The 21,324-nt window shown below is 51.6% G+C and overlaps 1 protein-coding gene across 5 annotated transcripts in view; it reads right to left on the reverse strand.

The window, feature by feature from the left end:
- Positions 1–21,324, reverse strand: part of RPH3A (rabphilin 3A) — a 150,619-nt gene that overhangs the window by 9,946 nt on the left and 119,349 nt on the right. For 4 of the 5 annotated variants that reach the window (XM_080650258.1, XM_080650257.1, XM_080650259.1 and 1 more), the window contains 13 exons: positions 18,835–18,964; positions 17,512–17,598; positions 16,768–16,933; positions 13,644–13,835; positions 12,434–12,520; positions 10,182–10,244; positions 8,924–9,142; positions 7,630–7,709; positions 6,940–7,014; positions 4,896–5,005; positions 3,183–3,309; positions 1,070–1,126; positions 181–335 (listed from right to left, as the gene is read on the reverse strand). In XM_080650258.1, the coding sequence (XP_080506384.1) occupies positions 181–335; positions 1,070–1,126; positions 3,183–3,309; positions 4,896–5,005; positions 6,940–7,014; positions 7,630–7,709; positions 8,924–9,142; positions 10,182–10,244; positions 12,434–12,520; positions 13,644–13,835; positions 16,768–16,933; positions 17,512–17,598; positions 18,835–18,964 (1,548 nt within the window). The remainder of the gene's footprint in view (positions 1–180; positions 336–1,069; positions 1,127–3,182; positions 3,310–4,895; positions 5,006–6,939; positions 7,015–7,629; positions 7,710–8,923; positions 9,143–10,181; positions 10,245–12,433; positions 12,521–13,643; positions 13,836–16,767; positions 16,934–17,511; positions 17,599–18,834; positions 18,965–21,324) is intronic. The other variant, XM_080650260.1, reaches the window with a different exon arrangement.

Below are 21,324 nucleotides of genomic sequence, written 5' to 3' on the forward strand. Positions count from 1 at the left end.
ACTCCAGCCTCACACTTTAGCCCGTTCTGGTCCTCTGTCTCGCTGTGTGACCTTGGGCAGGCTCGTTTCCCTCTCTGGGCCTCAGCGTACAATGGTCTTGGGGAAGCTCTCTGGTTCCCCATTTGCAAGGATCTGGAGCCCCGTCTGGGGCCCACTCACAGTCCCAAGGCATTGACTCACAGTTTGACGAACGGATCTGAGTAGCCATTGGCGTCCATGGCGGCCAGGTGCACGCAACGTATGATGCCCACGATGAGGCCTCCCTGCTGTGTGCTGTACATGAGGGACACCAGGATCTTGCCGCGCTCCTCGATGTCGCCAATGCGCTCCACCTGCTGCAATAGGAGAAGAGGGGCGTGAGCCCCAGAGGGGAGCGGGCCAGGCACCTGGATGGGAGCATTAGGGGCGGGCCCTGGGAAGTGGGAGGAGCTGGGCCAGAGCTAGTGCCGTCAGCACCATGGACAGCGGACCCGGCCTCCAGGGAGCGGCGAATGCAGAAGGCCAAGGGGACTGGTCTGGGCACAGGTCCATGGTTTTAGTTCACCCGAGACATGGGCTATGCCCTGACTCCAATCATGGGTAGAATTTGATCCTGGTTAGTGACTGCCCCGGCTCTGACACAGGACTGAGCCTTGACCCTCGCCTGGCCTGATCCCTGACTCCGAGTTCAGACTTCCCTGATAGAACCCGTCTTCTCACAAATGTGGTCCCTGGGGTTGCACAGAGACCTAGCCTGAGGGCATGGCACCCAGAGCTCAAAGAGCCTCCGTCCGTCCCCACGGAGGGAGGTGGCCTGGCTCCGTCCTACAGAAGCACCGCAGGGCCTCTGCCAACGAGGCCGGGGAACTCAAGGGTGTCCGTCGTGGGAGAGGATGGGGCTTCCCCGACCTCGGGCTCCAGGTGTGAAGAGCATCCACCTGGTCTCATGTCCTAACACCATGGGCAAGGCAGTTCTCACGTGAACCAACAGGCAGGTGGGTTTGGAGAAAGAGTAGGGGTGGGGCCAGGGAGGAAAGAAGAGGGAGGGGCCAGCCCCCGATTGGGGCTTCAACATCCACTCAGTGCTCACCTCCTCCTCATAGAGGGCCATGCCTCGGGCGGACCCGGTGGTCCCGGCACGCTTCATCTGAGAAGGAAACAGAAAGGAAATGTAACATCGTCTATGGGGCTCATCTCCCTACGCAGAAAGGACCACATGCCCCTCCCCCTCCATTAGCATCAGAGCCAGGAGGACAGGTTTTCTGAGCATCCAGTTTTCTCCCTTCCAGCTAAAGTTTGCATAACACGAACCACTGACAGACAGTGTCAATGCCTGTGATGCAGGTTGTATTCATAGCCCCATTTTACAGAGGATGGCACAGTGGTTAAGCCACTTGCCCCAGGCTGCACAGCCAAGAAGTGGCAGAGCGCCCCATGCATAAAACCGACAGGATTTGGTCTGCTCGGTGGCGGTGGCACAGGGGTCCTGGGGTCGGGCCACCAGGTGCTTCTTCCCCTGCGGCTCCTAAGGTCCTTTGGGGGACTCTGAGGTTCTAGGGAACACAGTGTGAAAACAGCTGGTTAAAGACAATCTCCCCACTTTACAGATGAGGAAAACTGAGGTCCAGGGGGAGGAAGGCACAGCACTGATGTGGCCCCTGCCCTTGGTGGGGCAACGGGGAAAGTTGGTGGTGGGGGAACGAAGGGCGCAGAATGAAAGATGTAATCCCTTTCAGCGGAGGTCTGTGGCCACTGCGGCCTCCGTCGGTCCTGCCAGCCCCATGCCACTAGGGCCGGCTGCATCCATCACAGCAAGATGGGCAGACCCAGGAGCAGGCGACTCAGGCGGCGGCCTGGCCACTGTCCTGGCCACCTGGACGCACTGAGTGCAGGACGGAAGCGGGAGCCTGAAGAGCCCGCTGTTACTGGGCAGGGCCCAGAGGAAACGCTCCCCTCCCGGGCTGTCTTCTGGGTTTTACTTGGAGCCTGGCATTCGGTGTACATCCTTCCTGGTGATTTTCCTTGTTGTGTCTCGTTCCTTCGCCTGCGCCACACACACACACACACACACACACACACACACACACACACACACGGCGTGGCACACGGACATTCCATCCCCGGGCCAGCCATCGGGTGGGAAGCTGCTATAGGATCCCCCTCCGCCTGCCACGGCTTCCCCGTGGGCAGCTGGCCCTCTGCCTGGGAGCTGGCTGCCGGGGAACACAGCCACGGATTCACGGTGTGACCTTGGCAACGCACTCCCCTCTCTGGGCCCGAGGTGGCCCGCGCGTCGGAAAGGGCAGGTTGGATTATGTCTGAAGTACAGATGGCTGGTCCCACCCTGACTCACCAAGTCGGGATCTTAGTTTGTGAGGCTCTGGTGTTAAAACCTCCAGTTGGTTCTGAGCCGGAGCCTCATTGGAGAACCTCAAGTTGGCTCTTGTTCTTTCTCAAGAGGCCAGAAGCACATCTAACAAAGTCCTCAAGCTTTAGAAGTACTCTCACGTGAATCCTTAAAGGCCCTGAGGAGACGGATACCCTAATAACATCCCGTTTTACAGATGGAAAAACGGGGCCAGGGAAGTTGAGTAATTTGGCCCAGGTTCTGTGACAAGTGGCAGAGCCAGGACTCCAACCAGGGACTCTGGGTCCAGAGTCCGTGCTCTCAAGCACTGAGCTATCCTGCCCCTGCTCCTCTGCATGGGGCTTTCTGCCTTCATGAGTGACAGGTGGGCCAGGCAGTATTACTCCTATAAGAACAACAGTTACCATTTATGAGTGCTCACTACATACTAGGTTCTGTTCTGATTGTGTCTTTCACACAAACCTCCCATGAGGCAGCTACTGTTATCATGCCCACGGACAGACAAGGGAAGCTGAGGCTCAGAGCAGCTCAGACCCTTGGCCGAGGCCAGGGAGCAGGGGAGAGTAGCAGACCTGGGCTTTGAACCCAGGCCGGCCACACCGCCTCACCACTCTGCCCGCCCCAGTGTCACCAAAGAGGACTCTGACGGTCAGAGAGGTGATGCTAACAGCGGGCTGGTAAGAGGCAGAGCCAGGACACCACGCTGAGGCTCTGACCTGGAATCTTCACCCCCTCTCAGCAGCTGTCCTGTCTGGCACCCTGCGGGCCCAGAGGAAGGCAGCACCCCCAGAACTCTTCCCCGCCCCCCATCGCACCCTCAGGGGGAGGCACTCACCGGGATCACGCGCTCTAGACAGATGTTGAAGTTCTTTCTTTGGTTGGACTTCAGCTTCTTGAGTGAGAATCTGGTCTCACCGATAAACTCGTTATGGCCAAATTTGTCCTCATCACAGACAGAGATCCTGCGATCCCCAAAAAGGGTGGGGAGAGAAAAAGAGCATTATCGTGAGCTCTTACCCTGTGCCGAGAGCTGTGATGGATGCTGGCAACGAATGTGTGATGTGCATAGTAGCACTTTAACTTCCTATTTGCTGAGCACTAGGCCAGGCGTGTGTTTGTTTTTTAAAGACTGAGTACTAGGCCCTGGCCAGGTGGCTCAGTTGGTTGGAGCGTCATTCCGTACACCGCAAGGTTGTGGGTTTGATCCCTGGTTGGGGCCTGTATGGTAGGCAGCTGATCAATGTTTCTCTCTCTCTCTCTCTCTCTCTCTCTCTCTCTCTCTCTCTCACACACACACACACATCAATAAGAACATATCCTTGGGTGAAGATTTTTAAAAAAGACTGAGTACTGGGTTCATGGATGTTTGTTCTATTATAATCTACAGTTTTCTGTGTATTTGTAATATTTATTAATGAAAACATTTTAAAAAATCTGTAATCAATCCATTCTGTGGAAAACCCTGAAGCAGTTAAGATGTCGTTGATCTAAATGTTCCTCACGGCTATGACTCTAAGACAGATCGTTAAGAGAAAAGGAAAAGCCAAAACCGGTTTGGCTCAGTGGATAGAGCGTCGGCCTGCGGACTGAAGGGTCCCAGGTTCGATTCCGGTCAAGGGCATGTACCTTGGTTGCGGGCACATCCCCAGTAGGGGGTGTGCAGGAGGCAGCTGATCGATGTTTCTCTCTCATCGATGTTTCTAGCTCTCTATCCCTCTCCCTTCCTCTCTGTGAAATATCAATAAAATATATTAAAAAAAAAAAAAAAAAAAAAGAGAAAAGGAAGGTTCCAGATACATAGCATGAAACTGTCCAAGGTGCCAACACTGATCTGAGAATGCACGTGCTCACAGAGGGAGGAAGCAGACCCCGGCGGTGGGCGGGGACTAACGTAAAAGGGGGTTCCTTCCTCTATCATATTTTACAAGAAGAATGTATTCCCGTATCTCTAATATAATTTAAAACACAGTGTAAGACAACATTGTAGAGATAAGATGCACCAACATATGGTGAAAACAGCCTGATTAATAGGACGGTCCATTTTTAAAAGTATGTTTTCACTGATTTCTTTAGAGAGAGAGAAAGGGAGAGGGAGAGAGAAGTAGAAACATTAATGAGAGAGACTCCGGTCAGCTGCCTCCTGCACACCCCTTACTGGGGATGGAGCCCACAACCCGGGCCTGTGCCCCGACTGCAAATCAAACGCCAACTTCTTGGTTCCTGGGTCGATGATCGGTTGTGGAGCTACACCGGATGGGCATGATGGTCTATTTTTTAAAGCTCTCAGTTTCGTAAGAAACTTTTACACACACAGACACACATACACACACATACACACACACACATACACATACACACACACCAGATGCCCAGACGCCAAGACGTTAAGAGTTTCACTTACCTGTATTTTTAGAAGTTTCTACCAGAAATACATATTGTTTTGTAGAAGTAAAAAAAGGAAGAAAGACACTACGCAGAGGTTTTAACGTGTGACCCGCACACGTGTCAATCCTCCAGCCTCGGCCCCTCTTGCCCACCCGGCAGGTACCTGAGGGTCTTCCGCTGCATGTCCTCGTCCGTGATGCCATGATAGACGAGGGTCTCGTTCCAGATGGGGTTCCGGGTGTTCCTCAGCGTTTTTGTCCGAAGCTTGTTGGACTAGAGCCCAGAGACAGAGCAGCCTCAGTGGGGAGCCAGCCCTGCAGCCACACCCTCTGGGCTGATTTGGGGTGGGGGTAGGAGGAGTGATTTAGGAGACACTCCCTTTAGGAGTGTCCAGGGGCTCAGGGGCTCCCAAATGCACATCTCGGAGTGGGGGGCATCTTCAGGGTGATGTCTGCAGCCATCAACAGGGCTGGACGCTGAGCCACCCCTCCCTCCGCGCAGTAGGCTCTCTCTTTGAACTTTCCATTAAGATTAAAAGGCAGTGCCATGGCCGGTGTGTTCAGTGGACAGAGTGTCAGCAGGTTCGATATCAGTCAAGGGCATGTACCTGGGTTGTGGGTTCTCTCCCCGTCCCCAGTCAGGGCACATGCGCGAGGCAACCAATGGATGTGTCTCTCTCACATTGATGTTTCTCTCTCTCTCCCTCCCTTCCTCCCTCTCTTTTCCCCCCTCCCTCCCTCCCTCCCTTTCACTCTCTCTCTGAAAAAGCAATGGAAAAATATATCCTAGGTGAGGATTTAAAAAAAGAAAGGGCCATAGCTGGTTTGGCTCAGTGGATATAGTGTCAGCCTGCAGACCAAAGGGTCCTGGGTTCGATTCCAGTCAAGGGCATGTACCTCAGTTGCAGGCTCCTCCCCGGCCCGGGCCCTAGCTGGGGCTCATGCAGGAGGCAACCAATCAATGTGTTTCTCTCACATCAATGTTTCTCTCTGTCTTTCCCTCTCTCTGAAAATCAATGGAAAAATATCCTCGGGCGAGGATTAAAAAAATAATAAATAAATAAGAAAGAAAGAAAGAAAGCTGAGACATTTTCCTTTGAGAAAAATATTCATAGGTCAGGGAGGCCTAAATAAGAGTCACCCACTCCTAGGCAGTGAAGGAACAATTTCTGGGGATACTGGGAGGATATCATAGGTTTCCCCAAATAGCATCCTTCATGCCTGAAATATGTTAGGGGGGGTGGGGGGAGAAGAGACAGAGTTTTTCACTTTAAGAGAGAAGGCTAGAAATGTACTAAACTCAGAAGAGGTAGCCTAGTGAGAAATCTAATTCGGACTGACATGATTCACTGGATTCTTTGGCAAAGCAAGTTTGGATTTAGAAGTGAGGAAAGGAGAGCCGTCAGGAGAAGCAAATGTCACTGGGGAGTTAGAAGTGGCCGAACACTTCACAGTCTGGCCATGGCCAGATGAGAGACTGCTGTTCCTTGATCTAAACAAAGAAAAAGATAAAGTGTGTGCATGTGTGCGTGTGTGTGCGTGTGTGTGCGTGTGTGTGTGTGTGCGTGTCCTCTTTTGTCTTCAGGGGCATTAACACTTGCAGAGATTTTTAACGTGCAGTTTGCCGAGATCATGCAACCAAGTGCACGGTCACCCTTGTATTTAGCGCATCCACATCCAACGGACAAAGTAAACCCCTCCGAGTGGGTCGAACCCCACGTCTCCTCCCCAGAGCAAAGTGCTGACCAGGGAGCTGCAAGGTGGGAGGGGGCACGTTTCTCTCAGTAACAGAGCATTGTCTCAGGCGCGTAGCCCTGAAATCCAAAGAGTGATTCCTTTCTCCTGAGAGATGAGGCGTGTTTGGTTGGGGCACAAAGTGGGAGGGGGAGGGGGAGGGGGAGGGGAACCGTGGTCAGCACTGGGGGCCACGGGAGGTGTGTGAGCAGGCGAGGGCATCATGGGGCATCTGCTTCTCCCCTGGCCTTGGAAGCTCCTGGATTTCGGGTTTCTGGGGTGGAGAAATGGGCAGAGGCCCTGCCCCGAGGGAGAATGACTCCTGGCCCACCGCTCACCCCTTGCGAGGCCTTGGCCACTCAGGGAGGAGGGGGTTTGGGGCAGGTGGGCTATTTTGGGCTCTGGGCTGGGAACCTTGGGTGCCTGCCAGGGCCCATGTTCCTGGCTTGCCGAGAGGCCCAGGCCATATGGTACCTTGCTGGCTCCCGGCAGGAGGTGCAGCTTAACATAAGGATCAGCCAAGCCGTTGGAGTCCATGGGCTTCAGTCCCTGCAAGAGAAAAGGCAGTGGTGCGAGGGCCTTGGGAGGGCCGGCCACTCAGCTGCCACAGCCCTGGGCGCAGCCCCTGGCCTCTGTCCTGCCCGTCGGTCCACCCCATGTGCTCCCTCTTGCGAAGACAGAGAAGGAAAAGAGCCCCGGAATCAGGCAGACGGGGTTTCAAGCCCGGTCATGTCACTTCCTGGCTGTGTGTCCTCAGGCAAGTTTCTTAACCTGTCTGAGCCTCATGTTCCTCCAGGTCAAAGGGGACGAGAACAATGCTGCTTCATGAAGGGGTGAGACTTACACACGGTTTCACCTGTACAGTGCCTGGCACGTGGTGAGTGCTCCATCAAGGTTGGACTGTCACTCGTCCCCTCCAGAGATCGGGCTCTGCCCTTGTGGCCCAGCTGCCTCTGCTCCTGGGAGGCGGCTGCAGTTACACGACCCTCTGGGACCATCTCCCCCCACGATATGGGCTGTGGCTAATTTCTGCCTTTTTCTCATCACTGTCACTGCCACAGATAAACAGGGCAACAGACAGGAGCCTGGTGACCCATGTCCGCCCCAAGTCCCCTGGAGAAGCCAGAGCAGGCCGTGTGGTCCCCAGCATGGCCCCTCACCCACCTTGGCCTTGATGATGGTGCAGTGCAGGGAGCTGTTCTCCTGGTCGTAGAGAAGGCTGAATTCTAGGGCACCCAGGGTGGCTGGAGCGGGCAGAGGCAGGAACCAAGAGAACATTCATTCAGTCATTCAACAAACATTTCCCGAGCACTGACTATGTGCCCCGTCTGGGCTAAGCATCGAGCCTAAAGAGAGAGGAAGACTCAGTCCCCTAGGCCCACGGGAGAGCATGGATGGGGAGGGGACAGCTGGCCTTTCACCAGCTCTGGCCTCTGATGTGGGGCAGCAGTGAGATGGACCGGCAGTCCCTCCACTCACTGGCCATGAGAGCTTGGCCAAGTCCCTGAGCCCCTAGAGCCTCCGTCTCCCTACCTGTGAAACAGGAGCAGCAAAAGCAACTCTTCCCAGGCCCCGGGGGAAGATCAGAGGAGCACGTGCCCAGAACACACTTAGAAAAGTGCCCGACACGAAACAGGCGCTCAGCAAGTGCTATTACCTCCGGTGTACGCATTACATGATCCCAGTTCCTCGTGTGTGTTTAGCACTGAAATGATAGTGATTTCCAGCCTACCGAGCACTTTCCCAGGGGGTGCCTCAGTTTACCCTCCTCGGTCCCGCCTAGGAGGCAGTATTCTGCTTCTCGTTTTACAACGAGAAGGGGTGACATCGTGGGCCAAAGCCATGCCACCGCTCACAGCCCTCGGTCCACTTCATCTAAGCGGGTCCAATCTCTCCGCCTGACCGCGAGCTCTTGGGACGTGTGTGTGTCCCTAGGACCTGGGTCTCAGTGGGAGGGGCATAGAGCAGGCACTTCATACATCCCTGATTGCATGGATGCAAAGAGAACATCCAGAAAATTTTAAATGGTTTTAAAAAACTGCTCTTTGAAGACACACATTAGAGAGTTTTGAAACTACTAAAACGTGCTGGTAGGTATACCTAGGAGTGGATGCTGGTCACGTGATAATTCCATGATCTACTTGGTGAGGAGCCACCAAACAGCACCACGCGAATATCGCCGAATCGCACTCTTTACAATGCGTTACACGGTGACTCTGATGTTACAGGTATTTTACCACAATAAGAAAACAGCACCTATATTTTAGTAAGTTGACGTCATATTGTGAATACAGTAATACAAGCTTGTATCTTTATAACTTGGTTAATGCACTGATCATGGTTGGCATATTGTGGAGCTGGGAGGGTGTATAGGGCCCTCCCTGGAGCCATCCCGTTTCCCTGGGGGGTGACCCTGAAGGGGCTTTTCCCAGACACCCCTCCCTTAAGTGCCACATACTCCCTTCATCCGAATCGTAGCTGTTGGCTTCTTCCTCGTCCTCCTCCGGGGCTGGGGGCTGGCGGGCAGGGGTCGCGACAGGCTGGGGGGCAGCAGCAGACACTTGGGAATAAGGGCCTGGTGGGTGGCCCGCTCGGTCCTCCCTGGCTCCGACTCCTAATCGCTCCTCCCAGGGTGGGATGGAGGCCCCTGGATAGCAGAGGTCACTGGGGGCCACGTCTGCAGGGGCGATGGAGAGAGGGCAGGAAAGAGGCAGCTGAGTCCCTGTGTTACAATGACAGCAGCAACAACTGCTATAGCATGAGCGCGAGTGATGAGCACCGACTGTATACCAGGTGCACCAGGCTCACCCACAGCCCTGCAACATAGAATTATCGCCTCCAGTTGACAGGGTGGCCACACTGTGCCGTTCACTGGTTCTCAGAATGTTGTCTTTGTCAAAACCACCGAGGGGAGCGTGCAAAATGCAGGTGCCTGGGCCCCACGCAGAATCAGTAGCCCATGCAGTGGGGCCTTGAAGTCCATGTGTCATAACAAGTCCCACGAGCTTAATCAGATGCAGGCAAAACAGACCTCAAAGGGGGACTGATCAGTGGTGTGGGCTCTGGAGCCAGATAACCTGGGCTTGCACCTCTGCTGTGTGGTATAGGGCAAATTACTTAATGTCTCTGAGCCTCCGTTTTCATATCTGTAAAAGGGGATTTATCATACCGAAGTCACTCAAATCGTAGTAGCTATTATTTTAAAAATTATCGAATACATATACAAATCGTGCCTGGTGTATCAGGAAGCAATGACTACGCTGTAGCCACAGCGATGAGTGTGATGGTGACCAGGCATATATATTATACGTAATAGTCACTGTCGCTTAGCCTGGTCTCAAACATTCCAGGCCACGTGCTAAGGTTTTACATGTATTCGTCTGTTTCATCCTCACAACTGTCATGGAAGTAGGTCCTAGTATTATTCCCATGTTAGAAATAAGGAAACTGAGGCTCAGGGAAGGTAAGTCACTTGCCCCGGGTCACACAGCTGGGACGCGAAGGAGCGGGGATTTGCATCCAGGCAGGGTGTGCTCTTCATCACTCTACGAGTGGTCGTTTTCTCAAGTTTTGGAATCAGGGTGGGGAGCTTTAGAGCTCATCACGGAGGTCTCAGGGGGTAGGCTGGGCCAAGATCAGGCAGCCCCCTGCTCTCTCGTGGAGAAGTGGGCGAGAGGTGGTCACTCGAGCAGGCATGGGAAGAAGCGAGCACTTGCCTGGTCTCTGGTCAGAAAAGCGTCCTGCTGGCCCAGGGCTGGGCCTGCTGCCTCCTGGGGGCCCTGAGTGGAGAGAAGAGAGATAGAGCAGAGAAGGTGGCATCATTTTAGTGTCCGCCCCATGTCCCCCTCGTTTCCTGGGCATGGACACAGGCCCAGAGGTAACAGGTCATGTGCAGAGGTACCTGGGGCTGCAGGAACAGTCCCATGGAGGATTCTGGAGTCAGGAAGGCCTGGGTTCAAGCCCCAATGTTTCCTTCCTGAGCCTCAGCTTTCTCCTCTCTGAAATGGGATAATAATGCCTGCTCGTCACGTTTCACTGGCTATGAGGCTGATAAACGAAAGGAGTGAGAATTGTGTGCGAGGTGATGGGAAAGTTTACACTTCGAATCCATCAATGCTGTGGGGTCATTACTGACCCAGTGGATTCTTCACAAGTTCAGGGTTGGGGTACGGAATAACAGTCAACACCACCCTGAGGGTCCCCAGGTTTCCCTTGCCTTTCAATATGACCATCCCGGGAAGTCTCATTTGAGTGCGCCTCTGTCTTTAATACTTCTCTAAACATGGTGGGTTTCCCCTTTGAACAAAAGCGAACAGGCCGCAGGCTCAGAACCTCCTCAGGCCAGAGGCACGAGAATTTCATTGCCTCGTTTAATTTTCATTACATTCATTTTGATCATTACCCTCTGCTGTGGGTTTGACTGTGTTCCCTAAAAGATCTTCAAGTCCTGATCCCCAGCACCTGTGAGTGTGATCTCAGGTGGAAAGAGGGTCTTTGCAGATGGTCAGGTTCAGATGAGGTCATTGGGGCAGGCCTTAATCTATATGACTGTGTCCTTATCAAAAGGAGAAGTTTGGCCTGGCCGGCGTGGCTCCAGAGGTTGAGCATCCACCATGAACCAGGAGGTCATGGCTTGATTCCCTGTCAGGGCACATGCCCGGGTTACAGGCTCAATTTCCAGTAGGGGGCATGCAGGAGGCAGCTGCTCCATGATTCTCTCATTCATGTTCCTCTCTCTCTCCCTCTCCCTTCCTCTCTGAAATCAATAATATATATACACTGAGTGGCCAGATTATTATGATCTCTGAACGCATAATAATCTGGCCACTCAGTGTGTATATGTGTGTTTGTATGTATGTGTGTGTATGTGTGTGTGTGTGTGTGTATTAGAGGCCCAGTGCATGAATTCGTGCATTCCGGGTGGGGTCCGGCCAGCCTGACCAGGGGGAGGGGACATGGGCAGTTGGTCGGCCTGTCTGCTGGTCGAATTCCTGGTCGAGGGGACAATTTGCATATTAGCCTTTTATTACATAGGATATACACTGAGTGGCCAGATTATTATGCGTTCAGAGATCATAATAATCTGGCCACTCAGTGTATATAAAAGAGAAGTTTGGACGGAGAGAGAGAGACATCCTTAGAAGAAAGATGATGGGAGACACAGGGAGGGCGTCATTTAGAAGCCGACGAATGCCCGAGGCCCCAGGAGCTAAGAGGAATGAAACAGATCCTCCCTCACAGCCTTGGAAGGAATCTGCCCTGCTGACACCTTGACCTCAGACCTCTGGCCTCCAGAACTGGAGACCACCCGTTTCTGTTATTCTGCACCACCCAGTGGTGGTGCTCTCCCACACTCTCTCTATAGTTCGAGCACTGGTTTCCCGTTGATGCCATTTTCATAGGTTTCTTTTAAAATAACAAAACCCGCACTGCACCAATTGGACATCATTTCCTTTGTCGTTCATAAGCCATACGTGTTCAGATTTCCCCCCGTTACTACTCTCTTTGCTCACCATTTCTCCCTGAACCTCACACAACCCTTCTGGGAACATGTGTCATTTTATTACAGCCCCCTGGCCTTACATTCCCCTTGAGAGACTCTGTGAGAGCAGGCCCTCAGCCATGTTTGCTAAGCGAGTCCGTCTGAAGAAAGATCAATAAAGTAAGAGGGTAGGTGGGAGGTGCATGTGGTAAAAACAGTGCCGGTGGAGCGACCATCGCTGAAGGTGGGCAATGCTGAGGAATGAAGTGCTGTCCCTTCTTGCATTCAGCTGGGTACGCTGCTCGCTTGTGCCCCGCCCGGCTCCCCAGCCCGAGGATTACTCAGTCTAAGGGTCTTAGAAGAGCTTAGGATTCGGCGGTGGCTGCAGCTTTGCAGAGAGTCGGGGCTCTGCCAGCAAGGATGGGAGGAATTGAGGTCACCGCTGACTGACATGACAGCCGGGGTGGCTGGGCGGGCGGCAAGTACCTGGCTGCCCAGGCTGAGGAGGGGCCTGGCTCGGCGTCGAGGCTGGGGCGGGTCTGGAGGCCTGGACTGAGTTGGCCCGTCTCAAGCCTGTAGGAGAAAGAAGGGGAGCCGCCCGTCATGTTGCACGCACACACAGTGGAAGTAGAAGGAAGCTGGGACTGGGCAGCCGACATAAAGCAAGGCCTTCTGGATTCGAACGCAGCCCCCCAACACCCTCAGCTCCTTCAGACCTCTCTGCGTCTTAGTGGGTCCACTCTTTCCAATGCTCAGACCCCCTGGGCCAGTCACCTGGGTGTTGAAAAAGCTCAAGTTCTGTGATATCGCTTCCACCTGTACGACCTCGCACAAATGACCTCTCCTCCCTGGACCTCAGTCTCCTCGTCTGTTAAATGGGGATGACAGTACCTACCGCAGAGCATGTGGTGGAGATGCAATGATACAATGCAAGCAAAGTGCTCAGAACATGTAGTAAACACTCAACATCTGGCAGGCGTTGATATTATTGTATTATTCTTGAAAGAATCAGGTCTGTATCTTCACATCAACCTAACTTTGCATCCGAGCATTCTCTTTTATAAGCTGTGTGACTCTGGGCTGGTCACTCCCCCTCTCTGAACTTCAGGGGCTACTTGGTAAGGATGAGTTAACATTTATTTAATGCTTACCATGTGCCAGGGACTTCACATGCAAGAAACTTATTTAATTTCTACACCCCATTTTATAAATGGGGAGACTGAGGCCCAGCAAGGTTAAGGAGTGTTCATCCAATGTCTGTTGGCTGGTCTGTGGCAGCCAGTCTCCAGAGTCTGCTGGAGACCATCAGATACTGCTCCCCAGCTCTCCTGCCAAGAGGAACTGAGGTGCTACGCCACGAACCCCCTACTCAGAAACAGAAGGCCAGAGGTCCGCGAGGGAACTAATATTCAGCCCATCTAATCAGAAGCAGTCTCATGACCTTGCTACAAAAGAAATGCAGGCATTAGAGCAAGAAAAGGATGTAACCAAAAACTTTGGATGTCTGGAGTCAGAATTGTTTCTGAGTCCTATCTTTCCTCTACCATAGGCTAGAACCAGCATCTGGCATTGAACACGGCACACAGTAGGTGTTCAATAAGCACCGAATGGATACATAATTAAAAACACTCCCCTCCCCATTCTTTCTGATTCTCCTCATCCAGGAAGCCTGCCCGGATTTGCTCCCCTCTCTCACCTGCTGGGCTCCGGCTGGAGTCACCGGCTGCCCCGCCATGGCCCTGGCCCCAGCCCTCTGAGTCCCGGCTGGCTGAGCTCATTCGTGCCTCTGAGGCCCTGCGCACAGGAGGCCCGTAGTTTCCTCGGCCAGGCGCAGAGGCCAGCTCAGGGCCTGGCTTCTGACCTGGGCCCCTCCTGTCTTCAGCGTCACCTGGAGAGGGAGAACAGTGATGGGAGACTGCCTTTTATGGTGCAGGAGGGCCACTACGTAAGCAGCTCCACAAAGGGGCCCACCCTCCACTCTCAAGGGCTCTTTAAAATTAAAACTCTCCCCTCCTGACCTGCCCTTTGACGTAGCTTTCGTTTACAATCTCACATATTTCCTTTGCCTGCACAAGCATGTGAACGCACACAGGCTGAACACAGGCCAAACTGGGACCACTGGCTACATCCTCTTCTAGGTGGGCTTTGCCCACTTAATCCAGTTTTCCCAGGACTCACCAAGCACATTCCAACCTTAAGCCCCATGCACACCATAGTCCCGAAGATTCTTTGGGTCCTCGCTATCATTTCAGTCACGTGTCTCCCCAAAGATCCTCCTCAGACAGCCCTTCTCTGCCCATTCTATCCCGAATGGAGCCTCCTGTCACTGTCTGCCCCCTTTACCTGCTCCGTGTCCATCCCCAGCACCCATCACTGCCTGATACTATATTGCATTTGCATTGGCAGCTGGTCGAGCACCTGTTTCCCCCACTAGAATTTTAGCTGCATGAAGGCGGGGGTCTTCGTCTGTTGCAAACACCACTCTATCTCCAGGGCTTAGAATGGAGTCTGGAACTCCTTCGGTGCCCAGTGAATGTTTGTTAAGAGAATACTGAAAGCACATATGGACATAATTCCAAATCCATAAAGGACACTGACATCATTCTATTTTAAATAATCCCTACGATAGCGTGGTGTGGATATATCATAGTCCAGTCAACAATTCCCCTACTAACGAACCTCTTCCAGTGCTTTGCTGTCATAAGTAATGATGCAACAAATATATCTATATCTTTTATATGGTACTTGGATTGCTGTTCCATATAATCCCAAAGAGGGATTGCTGGATCAAATGGTATATACATTCTCCATTTTAATAAAGTCTGCCTTATTACATTCCAAAAGGCGGGAGGTGACTTACAGTCTAGACCAGTGGTCGGCAAACTCATTAGACAACAGAGCCAAGTATCAACAGTACAACGATTGAAATTTCTTTTGAGAGCCCAATTTTTTAAACTTAAACTTCTTCTAACCCCACTTCTTCAAAATAGACTCGCCCAGGCCATGGTATTTTGTGGGAGAGCCACACTCAAGGGGCCAAAGAGCTGCATGTGGCTCGCGAGCCGCAGTTTGCCGACCACGGGTCTAGACCAACAGTTTAGAGAGTACTCGTCTCCCCACACATTCACCAGCACCGATGTTATTCTAATAACTTTCCAAGCGTCCCTATGCAATGCTGGTGATGCTACTTCTCTCCAGTGAAGTGAATGGGGTTACATCCACCGCATTTCCAGAGTGGTCTGTGTTGTCCAGAGTTTATCTAGTTCATGCCACCTCCATGTGTCTGTGTCTGTGTCTGTGTCTGTGCCCAGGTGATGAACGTTATATGTTATCAGTTAGCATTTACTCAGTTCTGCACTCTGCGAAGCACTTGGCATGTAATATTTTATTTAATACTCAAACGAATCCAATGAGTTATCAGCCCCATGTTATACGGGGTGGGGCAAAAGTAGGTTTGCAGTTGTTCATGTGAAAAACAGTAAAACAATAAACTGTGTTTTGCACACTCACAACTGTAAATCTATTTTGCCCCACCCCATAGATGAAGAACGAATCTCAGAGAGGTTAGGACGCTTGCCCAAGCTCACAGAGCTGGTCAGTGGCAGAGCTGGAATTCAGATTCTGGTCCTCCTGCCCTCACATGTCCAGATCTTTTTATTTTTAATTAAAAAAATATTTTTATTGATTTCAGAGAGGAAAGGACAGAAAGATAGAAACATCAATGATGAGAGAGAATCATTGATCAGCTGTCTCTTACACACCCCCTATTGGGGATTGAGCCCACAACTTGGGCATGTGCCCTGACTGGGAATCGAACCATGATTTCATGGTTCATAGATTGGCACTCAACCACTGAGCAACACCGGCCAGGCATATGTCCATGATCTTGACAGTTATGCTCTACAATCTTCTTGACCTAGAGGGGGAAGTGCTTAACCAGGAAGAAGGATGCTCTATTGGTAGAAACCGGGGCTCCTCAGGATGCAGTGGAGATGGACAATTTGGTAATTCTCTGCAAGGGATAGAAATTGCTCCCTTTGTCAGGAAGTATTTGTTGATGCCTTTTGAATGCCAGACACAGTACCAGGTACATTAAGAAGTTATCTTACAGGAGACATGCTCTGGCACTTCAATTTTTGAGACCTTCCTTACAGAAGCACTGCTTGCACTCAACTCCAGAGTTGTCATCCCAAAATGATCACTTAGTGTTAATTGGAATTATTGCAAGGGCTTTATCTGATCAGTCCCAGTGGCCTCATCCAATTAATGTATTTTTATTGTGGTGGCCTTTTTTCTTTGCATATTTTGCCTCTCTCTTTTAATCATCATTTTAATAATTAATAATAATACTTGGATGATAGTGATAGTATCCATAGTAGTGATAAGTTTCTTTTACTAATTTCCTTTCTATTCAACTTTCTGTTTTAATTAGCCCAATTTCAGATTTGCTGATGATGGATATAAGAAATATCAGGGGTGAGGAAGGCCTTCTCAGCAAGCCCCAAATGCCCCCAGGCTCCAGTGTGTAGTTTGGTTGTGAACATTATATATTATCTTTGTTCCTAATTTTAATTTCCACCTCTGCGGTACCTCTAAATACTCCATCAAAAATGCCTGACATTGTTGAAGAGTTCTCTGTGCTATCTTCTTCATAAGGGTTCACGGTGAGCTGTGAAGGGGACATAGGATTCCCAGACCCAAACCTAGAGACTGCCTTCCATCAACTGGGTAGAAACACAAACATATCAGGACATTCTCCAGGTAGACCAGTTAGCTGAGAGCTGTCCTTGGTCCTGAAAGGGTCAGTCGTCTTGTCCTACCTTGAGTTGGAGCCCGGACAGTGTGCTTGGGTTCGGGGGTAGGCTGCTCTGGGACAGCGGGCTCACTGACAGGCTGCTTGGGCTTGGTCTTCCTTATGGGCATAGGCTGTGGGAGGACCTGTTTGGGGAAGCCCTTGAAGAACCAGGCTCCAGAACGCTTCCACACCTTGGGGAGGAGAGGGAGAGGATGATGACATGGCAGCCAAATATATTGCTCCTGCCTTCACAAGTGCCAGTTTTTAACTTTTCTCCCTCCCCTAAGCACATGGACACAACAGTCAGCACACTTTTCTCACCAGTATGCAGCCTTTCAGAATTTCTATTTGATCCACACAATATCCCTGACCACTCAACAGAGAGGGCCTGAGTAGACCCATTTTCTTGAAAGAGAAAGTTGGACATCAGAGGATGTGAGCTAGTATAAGGCTTCACAGCCAGAGAGTGCAAGGGCAAAGACTGGACACCAAGTCTTCCAGCTCTTAAATGTGGTGTGCTGCTCCCTATAACTAGGAAGAGAAAAGTCACAGAACTAGAACGGAAAAGAAATTCACTCAAACACTCAGGGGCTGTTATGCCAGTGTCCACAGCTGAGCTGATTCCTTTTATACCAAGCCCTTAAGACACATCCCTGCCTAGGTTCTCCAGCCCCCACCTGCCACCGTGTTTCCCTGGCTCTAGAGAGGAAAGGGGAACTGGATAAAAAGGAAGGGTGCTCTAGAAACTAGAAAGGACACGTCTACTCACCTCCCTCTGCTCGATGCAGATTTTGCAGAGCCACACAGGATGTGGGCGGTTGTTGGAGGTCTCCACCCCACACTTGGTGCAGACATTCTGGGGACAAAATAGAGGCCAGTGTACACTCAGATATGCAAGGTGCTCATGATCAGGGGAGGGGGCAATGGAAGCCCATTGCAAAGAGCTAGAACTTTCCTTCTCTCACCTCCTGTCCATGACCAGGGCCAGTTAGAATAAAGTTCCAACTTGAGTCTTAATTTCCAATACCAAGAACTGGAGTCATTCCCAAGCACTGGATAAAGAAATTCTCCAGGAGTCCCTGTGGGGACTGAGTTTTCAGCATCCATACAGGGGAGATGACTGAGAGGATTTTTAAAGAGGAAAGGCCATGTATTCACATGGCTTACTAATGTATTTCTTCTCCCTTCCCAAGCGAATCTGAGACCACCTAGGCTACAACCACAGCTTCAAATCTTCAAGGAGAAGGAAGCTATGTGAGTAAACACCACGATTGCATGATGGGACATTATATTTTTGGCTGTTTCCTGGCAGTCAAGGCAAATAGGAAAGCCTGATGGGTCACTGAATTCTCACTCTTGGCTGACTGCAGCAGATGAGATTTTTGGAATAGATCAACTTCCCTCAATATTCCATCTAAATGGGACCCCAAGCAGGAGATGCCAAGTGACTCTATGAGTGTTTCCAGGTGGCTCATTCTCCTAAGTTCCTTTCCTGGGGATCAGGCAGACCCAAGGACAGTTCTATCAGTGTCTTAGAACTGTCAAGTGCAGACAGCTGAGGAGAGGGTACAGGGTGGAGGAATACGAGGAGACCCCCCCCCCCACCCTTCAAGAATAAAGGCTCTCGAAGCCAAGTGGTCCTAACTGGGCTGGAGAGGGGCTTTCTAAGTCACTTGTACTATAACCCAGGTTAAGAGAATGCTGGGTTAGCCTTTCACATACACACGTGTAGACACGAGTCCATCATGCTCTTCAACCTGACATGTAACTTGCTAAGCTACAACCAGGATACTTGCAGGCTCAACTTTAGCTCAGGTCCTACCTCAAGCTCCCAAGTTCATCCTGGATGGACCTGAGCTCCGAGGGGACAGAAGGGTCACAGTGAGTTTCATGGGAGGAACCAGGATCAGGGTTACCTTGGGAGACAGCTGGACGTGAGAGCATCCCAGTAGGAATCATATTCTGGCAACTACCCTTCAGGATCTAAGCCCTACTCCCAAGACCCAGGATCCCCCAAGGTTTGATCCCAGGCCTAGCCCCTCTGCATGTAATGAGCAGTGATGCAGGGAAGAGAAGAGGAGGGTGATGGTACCTTCTTACAGTCCTCGCACACTACGCAGGCAGAGCCCAGCATTCCCAGCTGTTCACCACACAGGATGCAGCGGTTCACCCCATCCCCAGCCACGTTCTTCCTCATGTTCTCCAGACGGTCCACCAGGCGCCTGGAAGCAGAGACAGGGTACTAAGGACCTTACAGGACCAGGAACCACCTGCATCTCCCACAGTATCAGGCTGATGGTCTAATTCTTCTCTGAGTCATGGGCTCTTAAGTATCTGATGCTGACTGTTGGAACCTCCCTAAGAAACAAGCACATTAAGTCTGATGCATTTTCAGAAAATCACAGAACCCTTCCCATATCCCCCAAAGCCCATCTAGTCTACTGACTTCAGTTTAAGACTCTTATCTAGTCCTTTCTACCTCGTGTGCCCTCTGCTAGGAAACCTCCTTCTGAGCTCCAGGTCTGTTCATCTACATGACATTGTCACATGGATGTCTTCACAGGCATCTCAGACTTGGGCATTCACCTGGCCATCATCTTAGCAGCTCTCTATTCCCATCCCCATCCCCAGCAAACATTTCCTTATTCTCCAAAAATGGCACCACCATCCCACTGGCTTGCTCAAACCAGGATCTGGGGGGTCACCCTTTACCCCCTTCTCCCATGATATTCAATGAGCCAACCCAAACTCTAAGTGGCGAAGCTGCTAGCAGGCCTGTCTGCATGGGCAGGCTGGTTTTGTTTGCCTGTTTAATGTCTCCATATTAAGTGGCCAATTAGCTGGACAGCATAAGTGCCTGTCACTCTCTAGTTATGTGTTTACATGCCTGATTAACTTGACCCTCATGCCTCACATCCAGGAGACACATCCATCACCAGGCTGTGTGCTGAAGGGGGGCTGTTGGTTACTCAGTAAAGTCAGTGAGTACCTCCCATTTCCAGGGATGCTCCCAGAGGCACCAGAAAGGGTATGTCCCCTCCTCTGGGCACCAATGGATGACCTCTGGAGGTGGTGGGACGTGGATTCTCAACTTGGTCTGACCTTGCCATCCAAATGGATCTAGATGAGCTGCTCATTAATTTGACAAATATTCATGGAGCACCTGCCACCTGCCAAGTAGACAGTGAGGATCCAAAAGGGAGCAAACAGATGAGGTCCCTGCCCTCATGGAGTTGGAATTTTAGTGAGGGACTCAGATGTCATTTAAATAATCACACAGACCATCATAATTAGACTCCTAGTAGGTCGTCTGAAGGACAAGTCTGAGTAGCAGTGAGAACTCATAAGAGAGGGATCTGAGAAGTCAGGATAGGGCCTCAGAGGAAGTGACCTTGAGTTGAGACCTGAGGATAAAGAGAAGCTGACCCAGTAAAGAGGGAGAGGAAGAGTCCTGGAAGAAGAGGGAACAGCATGTACAAAGGACCAGAGAGATGCTCAGCATGGCAGGTGGGCTGGATGACGGGAGATGAGGCTGCAGAGATGGGCAGGGGCCAATCCATGCAGTGTCTTGAGTCTCAGAGTGATGGGAAAGCATTTAAGGGCTTTGAATGGAGGCGACCCAACTTCCCCGGTTTTGAGACAACACATGGACCTAAGAATGGAGCCCTTGGGAGGCTCAGAGCAGGAAGAGTTTCAGACGCTATGGTGGCTCCAGGTAGAATGAAGCAGGCAGGTCCCTAGACTTCATCTACACATGAGCTGGACCAGGTCCCTTGAAACTCCAAAGCTGTCCCAAGTGGGTCTGACTCAGTGGTAAAAGAGTATACTAGCTGGAGGGCCACCAAATGCCACTGCACGCTCCTGGGTTTCAAGGAGTCGCTCTGTGTATTAGTCTCCTATGGCTGCTGTAATAAGTTACCACAACTAAGTGGCTTAAAACAACGGATTTTATGTATAAATAAATATGACCTTCATATACATATGACCTTCACAGTCCTGCCGCTCAGATGCCTGGGCCAAAGTCAGGGCCTTGGCAGGGCTGCATTCCTTCTGGGCTCTAAGGGAGGATCATCCCCTTGCCTTTTCCGGTTTCTAGAAGCTGCCCACATTCCTTGGCTCATGACCCCTTCCTCCCTCCACCTTCAAAGCCAACAGTGTAACGTTTTCCGATCTTCCTGTAGCACTGACCCTCCTGCCTGTCTTATAAGGACCCGTGTGATCACTGGGGCTCACTGGATCATCTAGATGACCTCCCCATCTCAAGATTCCTAACTTAATCACCTCCGCAAAGTCCTTTACCAGGTAAGGTCCCATATTCCCAGGTTGCAGGGATTAGGATGTGGGCACCTTTGGGGGGGCCATTACTCTGTCTACCATCCTCACGCCCTGGCCCCATCTGCCACCCAGGTTCTATTCCCGCCTGATCAGGCCTGAATGAAGGGCCAGCCCTCCTTTCCAGAGCGAGGTCTGGGCGCTTCCTCCCTGCCTGGCTGTGGATGTCAGACAAGCAGGCTTTGGACTCTGCCAGGTGCCAATCACCTTCTCCAGGTGCGCAGCCCCGGGGAAGTGTGGACTCCCTACA

This window comes from Plecotus auritus (assembly GCF_963455305.1).
Source record: "Plecotus auritus genome assembly, chromosome: 13".
NCBI lineage: Eukaryota > Metazoa > Chordata > Mammalia > Chiroptera > Vespertilionidae > Plecotus > Plecotus auritus.